Source organism: Camelina sativa, chromosome 9, assembly GCF_000633955.1.
Source record: "Camelina sativa cultivar DH55 chromosome 9, Cs, whole genome shotgun sequence".
Lineage (NCBI taxonomy): Eukaryota > Viridiplantae > Streptophyta > Magnoliopsida > Brassicales > Brassicaceae > Camelina > Camelina sativa.
The window spans coordinates 11,867,421-11,874,783 of NC_025693.1; the positions used below are offsets into that span (position 1 = coordinate 11,867,421).

At 38.2% G+C, this 7,363-nt stretch overlaps 1 protein-coding gene across 1 annotated transcript in view; it reads left to right on the forward strand.

The window, feature by feature from the left end:
• LOC104715199 (kinesin-like protein KIN-7B) overlaps positions 3,274-7,363 on the forward strand; it is a 7,349-nt gene continuing 3,259 nt past the window's right edge. Inside the window, exons 1-13 of the mRNA XM_019229918.1 lie at positions 3,274-3,539; positions 3,867-4,110; positions 4,199-4,288; positions 4,401-4,501; positions 4,587-4,700; positions 4,788-4,869; positions 5,053-5,120; positions 5,267-5,326; positions 5,393-5,517; positions 5,734-5,932; positions 6,385-6,522; positions 6,655-6,741; positions 6,860-7,357. Of these exons, the coding sequence (XP_019085463.1) occupies positions 3,879-4,110; positions 4,199-4,288; positions 4,401-4,501; positions 4,587-4,700; positions 4,788-4,869; positions 5,053-5,120; positions 5,267-5,326; positions 5,393-5,517; positions 5,734-5,932; positions 6,385-6,522; positions 6,655-6,741; positions 6,860-7,357 (1,794 nt within the window). The 5' untranslated portion in view covers positions 3,274-3,539; positions 3,867-3,878. The remainder of the gene's footprint in view (positions 3,540-3,866; positions 4,111-4,198; positions 4,289-4,400; positions 4,502-4,586; positions 4,701-4,787; positions 4,870-5,052; positions 5,121-5,266; positions 5,327-5,392; positions 5,518-5,733; positions 5,933-6,384; positions 6,523-6,654; positions 6,742-6,859; positions 7,358-7,363) is intronic.

Consider the following 7,363-nt stretch of genomic DNA (forward strand, 5'->3'; position numbering starts at 1 on the left):
CCGTGAACCGACTTCCGGTTTTAGAGGTTGGTGTCAACTGACATCAAGAGGGTGTCACTTGACTTCATATTGTTTAAAGGTTCTCGATTTTATTCGTTCTCCGGTTTTGTGCGGTTTAGTGGTTTTGGAGAAACCCTTAAGTTCCCTATAAAAGAGAAGACGCCTCTTTCTGTTTGGGGATTCCTTCTCAAGCCATCTCATGCCTTAGAAGAAGAGGAGAGAGTTGTAGGTTCTCTCTGGGAGAGGATGAGAAAGTGGATCGTTTGGGGATAGACGGGAAAAAGAAAGGGGTCTTGGCGTGGGAGAGAAGGAGAGATCAAGAAATGGCGGGAGGGTAGCTTCTCCTTCGTCATTCAACAAGGATGTGATTACATGGTGGTGGATTGAAAGAGTCAAGCTCATGGCTACTATCGAGTAACTCGTGTTGTTTGGTGTTTAATCGATTAGGGAATCGATAGTTGTGAAGGATTAGGGTTTTGTGGCAGAAAAGAGCTTGAAGGAAGGCTGAGATGTCTACTTCGATGCAATGTTTGGAAAATGAAACGGAATCCGATTTGGCTGAAATTTGGTGGAGAGTTTCGCGGCGCTATAGGCTTCATATCCAATGGTGAATTTTTTGGAATTAATGGTTATTTTTTGAATTAACCGATGGTTAACATGGACGTGTTGTGGTGTCGAGCGACAACAAGGTGGTGTTGATCGACACCAGCATTGTTATTGTGTGTTTGGGTCATAGGAGAATGGCCGGAGTTAGGTTTGGATGAGGAGAGGTCGACGAAAGTGATGTCGTGGGCGTTGGTGTTGACCGACATTAGGAGAGTGTCGATTGACACCATATTTGTTGGATCGCAAGTGGAGGTGCCGATCGACACTAAAGGATTTGATAGTGAATTGGAGTATTTGTGGGGAAGTGTTATCTGTGACTGGACAAAATCGAATATTCCAGCACACCTCTCTTGTTACTCGGTCGCTAGGGGTGGTTGGTTGTGTGACACAGTAACTAGATGAGGTATGGTTTGGTGTACTTGTGAGAGTTCTTGTAAGGAGAGATTTCTACGCCATTTTTCTCGTCGGAATTGTGGGGTTCGAGTGAAATCGTTTCCTTTGGATCTTGTGTGAGGATTGGGAATCTATTTGGGGTCGTTTTAGTGTCACCTTTATAACAATTTCTTTATCAATTGGCTTTCTTTGAGTTGATCTAGTTAAAGTTATTGAAAAATAAAAAAGAAAAAAAAGTATAAGTTAACGATAAAATTGCCCATAATAATTTTATTAATCGATGAAATCAAAAAATAAGTATACTTAATTAAGTCTTTTTAAAAGATAAAGTAATGGTGGTGATAATAATGTTATGGACTTATGGTATGATTCTATTTACATATTAATTATGAATATATTATTAATGTAAAATTTTGGGCAAAACTGGAAATAATACATTTAATACAACAATATCATAGTCTATTCTTATGGTTAGTTATTAATATAGAATAGCAGGGGGTTAAACTGGAAATTATACATATAATACAACAATGTCATAGTCGTCTTATGGTAAAAATAGCTAGTTATGAATATAGAATAGAGTTAAACTGGAAAAAAAATATATAAATATAATACAACAATATCGCAACCTGTACGGGAGCTTATGGTCGAGTGGTAGGGAGCGGGACTGGAACGTTACAGCGTTTCAGGTTTCATTCCCCTGCTGCGCGAAACTAAGTCATGTTTTCCTGGACACCCTTACATGGATATGGACCTATCTAACGGCCCATTTGAATATTCGGAGAGAGGGTCTATCCATGGGCTGCACCTCCCTCAGAGATTAGTCTTGGGCCTTCCATAAGCCTGGGGATTTACTCTGTCTTAACAAAAAAAAAAAAAACAACAAAATCGCAACCTTTTTCATCTGTAATTTCATCTATATATAGAATAGGTTATAGGGCTATATTTTCATGGGGAAAAGGGTATACTTCTACTTGTACTTTTCCAAAAGTGTATTTTCATACCCATACTACAATATAGTGTCTATTTTAACCTCAACTCCTTCCAAAACTTAAATTAACTACATAAACTTTTCTTTTTTGAGTGAATATCAACATTGACTAAAAGAAACGTTAGTCAACCGTTAAAGCCTTAAAGGCTGACATGGCAAAATTTTTAAAAATCACACAAATTCGGGTCGAACCCGAGACAGTGTAGACAAAAGGAACTGTTCTACCAGTTGAACCAAAGACAATTTCGATTAGCTGTTACAAATACATATATTTATTATTACATATATAGTTATACAGTAGATGCATATTTCTCAAACTCCGAGAAAGAAGCGGGACCATCGTGGAAAGCCTTCACTCAAACCTAATCGCCGACCGTGAGCAACCATGGGAAAGAGGGAGGCGGCCAAGATGATAGATTCGTCGTTGTCAAGACGAGCGCCGCAGCAAACCACTGCCGATTTAGCCTCAGATTTTGTCTCTGACAAAGAAATCAGTTCAGATCTGTTACTTGTGTACAAGGAAAATTGACGGATACGAAAGGATCTGAGCAGAGAAAACAAAAGGGTGCGTATTACGGCAACGACGAGGAGCACCAGTGACCGGAGAGGCCAACGTGAAACAGATCTGGCAATACATATATTTGTTTGTAAGTTTGTAACATTAAATCGAAATTGTCTTTGGTTCAAATGGTCTAAACCCTTCCTCTTGTCTTCATTGTCTCGGGTACGAACCTTCAAATCTAAAGAGTGTATAAATTTTGGGATTTTTTTAAATTTTAGTTTTTGTGTGATGACGAAAACGATGTCGTAGTAACTAAGATGCCATGTGTTTTGCCACGTTAGTATCTTTTAACGGTTTGACTAACGTCTCTTTTAGTCAATGTTGATATTCAATCTTAAAGAAAAGTTTATGTAGTTAATTTAAGTTTTGGAAGGAGTTGAGGTTGAAATAGATACTATATTGTAGTATGAGTATGAAAATACACTTTTGGAAATGTACAGGTAGAAATAGAGTCTTTTCCCATATTTTCATGACGTAGTTTACGATATCATAGTCTTTTCCCATATTTTTTGTCGTAACCTATTTAATCTATTTTATATCAATGAAAATTATACTATATGAAAAAGGAAACGACTAAAAATTCTCCTTCCAATGTAACTGCGTCGTTTTAAGGTGAGAAGTACATGTCCCGATGTGAAAATTACAGTCGTACACGTGGCACAATTAGAACCCTCGATCTTCGGCCGTTTAAATGTCCAAAACATTTCAGGTATGCGAAGAAGAAAAAAAGAAAAGAATTTAAAAAAGAAGTAAAAGAGGAAGAAAGCTTTGAAAGCATCAGCAAGAAGATAGTTTCCGTTACACATTATCTTGGTGTCTCGATTTCGCCTCTGCGAAAGCCAAATTCCCCCCAAATCATCTTCCCAATCTCCCCGTCGATTTGAATTTTGATTCTGTCCGGATCGAAGATTACGCCGTCCGTCGCCGACCGCCGCGTTTTCATCCTCCGACGGCGTTTCCCGCTGTTAAATCCCTTCTCTCGTCTCTGTAAGTGATTCTTCTTTGAACTTTTCTAATTTCTTTCTTCTTTCCTATTCTGGATTTGATTTCAGGTGACTGGTTATATTGGATTCTCAAGTATGCGCGTTGTTCCAGTTTCCATAGATGGATTCTGAATAATCTAACAGTTACGATTACTGATTTTTAAAAGAAGATCTTGGGGTCGGTGATTAGGTTGACTGGATTGAGACGAATGTGTGTTCGTTCATAATCATATGGAGTATTACGATCGACTGTTTAATCTTGTGATCTATATATAATAGGTTCTGTAACATTTAAAGGCCTAGCTAATTCAGTCTCTAATTCTGGTTTCAGTTTTAGAAGAAGATGATGGGACCTCCGAGAACACCGTTAAGTAAGATTGACAGGGTTAATAATCCTTATACTCCTGGTGGTTCCAAAGTTACAGAGGAGAAGATTCTTGTCACTATCCGGATGAGACCACTAAATTCGAGGGAACATGCCAAATATGATCTCATTGCATGGGAATGTCCCGATGATCAGACCATCGTCTTTAAGAATCCCAACCCTGAGAGGCCTGCAACGAAATACTCTTTTGGTATTCTCATTTGCTTATCTGTCTTTTTCTTCTTTCCATTTTTTTTTTTTTGGTTATATTAGCTCATTTGCCTTCTTTGTACTTGTAGATAAAGTTTTTGAGCCAACCTGTGCAACACAAGAGGTCTATGAAGGTGGTTCTAGGGACGTTGCACTATCTGCATTAGCAGGAACCAACGGTAAATTGAACAGATATCTCTCAAAATCCCATCATCTAAAGATATCTTTCGTTTTTATTAAGCTTTAGCTATCATCTGGATACGTGAACTCTCTTGTCTTTATTCGTTGCAGCAACTATTTTTGCTTATGGTCAGACCAGCAGTGGCAAGACGTTTACAATGAGGGGTGTTACTGAAAGTGTTGTTAAGGATATATACGAGCATATAAGAAACGTGAGTGACCAAATTTTATGGTTCCTAGTTGTTGTTTTAGTTACGAGGTGATCTGTTATATATGGATATATTGAAATCTATGCAGACTCAAGAAAGGAGGTTCGTCTTGAAAGTATCTGCCTTGGAGATCTATAACGAGACCGTGGTTGACCTTTTAAACCGTGATTCTGGGTACCTTCGGCTGTTAGATGATCCAGAGGTATGTAAAGGGTCAGAAACACTAAGTCGAATGCTCAAAGAGGCATATACTGTCTCGGCTAGTATAAGAATGTTGTCTATATTGCAGAAAGGAACCATTGTGGAAAATCTGGTGGAGAAAGTGGTAGAAAGCAGGCAACATTTACAGCATTTAATTCGCACTTGTGAAGGTAATTCTTCCTGTCACCTGTTCAGATGCTCTGTATCTTTTTATGCATTTGATGATGATAGTACTCTAGGTAGATATGTTGAGCAAAGCCTCAGAATTATGTAGATGACATATCTAAAATATGTCTGATTAATGATATCATCTTTTTCTTTCATATTATGTGATTTTCCATTTGCTGTTACAGATCATCGGCAAGTAGGTGAAACTGCTTTGAACGACCAAAGTTCAAGATCGCATCAGATTATCCGGCTGGTATGATCTATGCTAATGTGATATGCTGCATGATTGAATTAATACTCTAGTTCTTTAATTTCCTAAACACAGACAAGTGGTACCTATTAGACAGTGAAAGTAACCACGTTCCACAATTTCTCATCTTCTGTGCTTTTGATATTCAGACCATCCAGAGCAGTCTCAGGGAAATAGCAGGCTGTGTGCAGTCTTTCATGGCAACTCTGGTAAGTCAATTTATTATCTTTGGGTTGAAGCTTCACTTGGTATTTAAGACAATTTCATTGGTGCAGAATCTTGTTGATCTTGCTGGTAGCGAACGTGCTTGTCAAACAAACGCAGATGGTCTAAGATTGAAGGAAGGAAGCCATATTAACCGTAGTTTATTGACACTTACTACAGTGATCAGAAAACTGAGGTCAGAAAGCACAATACTTTGAACACTATGGTTGTCTTTGGGCATGTCTAAATTACATTTTAGCTTGATGAACATTTATACCGGTACGGCATTTTAAGATATTAGCAAAACATTAATACTTTATATTGCTTAAACTTTGCTTTCCAGTGGCAGCATAAGATTGGAAATGCAAAAGTTAAGGTTCTGTATTATTTAATTTTGTTATTTTGGTTGTAGTTCTGGTCGAAGAAGTGATCATGTGCCTTATAGAGACTCAAAGCTGACAAGGATTTTGCAAAATTCACTTGGCGGGAATGCTAGAACAGCAATTATATGTACGATTAGCCCAGCACTGAGCCACGTTGAACAGACAAAAAAGACACTCTCTTTTGCCATGAGTGCGAAGGAAGTCACCAACTGCGCTAAAGTCAACATGGTATGCCACTTAGTTAGATATTTATAGGGGTCTCTCGTTTTGTAGAAACAGGATGATCATATAAAAATTTGCGTTTGTACCCTATAGCTTTTCTTTGGCCTTTCATTGCAAACATAGTTTCGTTCGTGTGTAGCAATCATCATCTTATAGAGAACATATGCAATTATCTACGATTAGATTGAAAGAATTCTAGAAACTGAGCAATCTTTGAAGGTTAATCTGACTGTACAGCTATTCTTCTCTTTCCATGAATTAAGATACAAAATGCATCGATCCGGTTTACCTGTAAAGATATAGTGAGATATATTTTCAAAGCCTTCTTTTTTCCTCTCCCACTAACATTACTTCTTTTGCTTCAAACTTCTTTGTGTTTGATGAAAAACAAAATGGTGTCGACAGAATATATACCCTTCTGCTGGTACTCATTCTAGGGATGTGATTTTCTGTTGTAGGTTGTCTCAGACAAAAAGTTGCTGAAACATCTGCAGCAAAAAGTAGCCAAACTCGAGTCAGAGTTAAGAAGCCCGGAGTCCAGTTCATCTACCTGCTTAAAGTCTCTGTTAATTGAGAAAGAGATGAAAATCCAACAGGTATGGACCTAGACTTTTAGAACCACATCTACATCTTGAATTATCTCTTCTGCATATTCGAAAATGTGGACCTCACAGACTAAAACAGGTAAACCATATGGGACGTAAACTTAATTTTTAAACTAATGGCAGATGGAATACGAAATGAAAGAGCTAAAGCGTCAGAGAGACATTGCGCAATCTGAACTTGATCTAGAAAGAAAAGCAAAGGAACTGAAGGTATGTGCTTTATGAATTAGCTCCAGTGCTTGTGCTCATGCATGTGCTAATATGAGATTCCAAAATTTTCTGGGATAACTTCAACCTTATGCACACATGCTTATATAATTGGCTACAGGGGTCAAATGAGTGTGAAACTATTTCTCAAGTGGCAAGGTGTCTCTCCTACCATACTGAGGAGGAGTCCATTCCAAGTAATTCTGCTCCGAAAAGCCGCAGAACAACTCGTGGTAGGAGAAAGGATAATGTGAGGCAGTCTTTAACTTCAGCAGATCCAACAGCGCTAGTCCAAGAAATTCGTTTGCTTGAAAAGCATCAAAAGAAATTGGGTGAGGAAGCAAACCAAGCACTGGAGCTAATTCATAAAGAAGTGACATCCCATAAACTGGGTGATCAACAAGCTGCAGAAAAAGTTGCAAAAATGCTGTCAGAAATCCGGGACATGCAGAAGAGCAACCTTATAACCGAGGAAATTGTAGTTGGTGATAAAGCTAACCTGAAGGAAGAAATAACCAGGCTGAATTCTCAAGAAATTGGAGCTTTGGAGAAGAAGCTTGAGACTGTTCAGAACACTATTGACATGCTTGTCTCGTCTTTTCAGACAGATGAACAGACTCCAGAT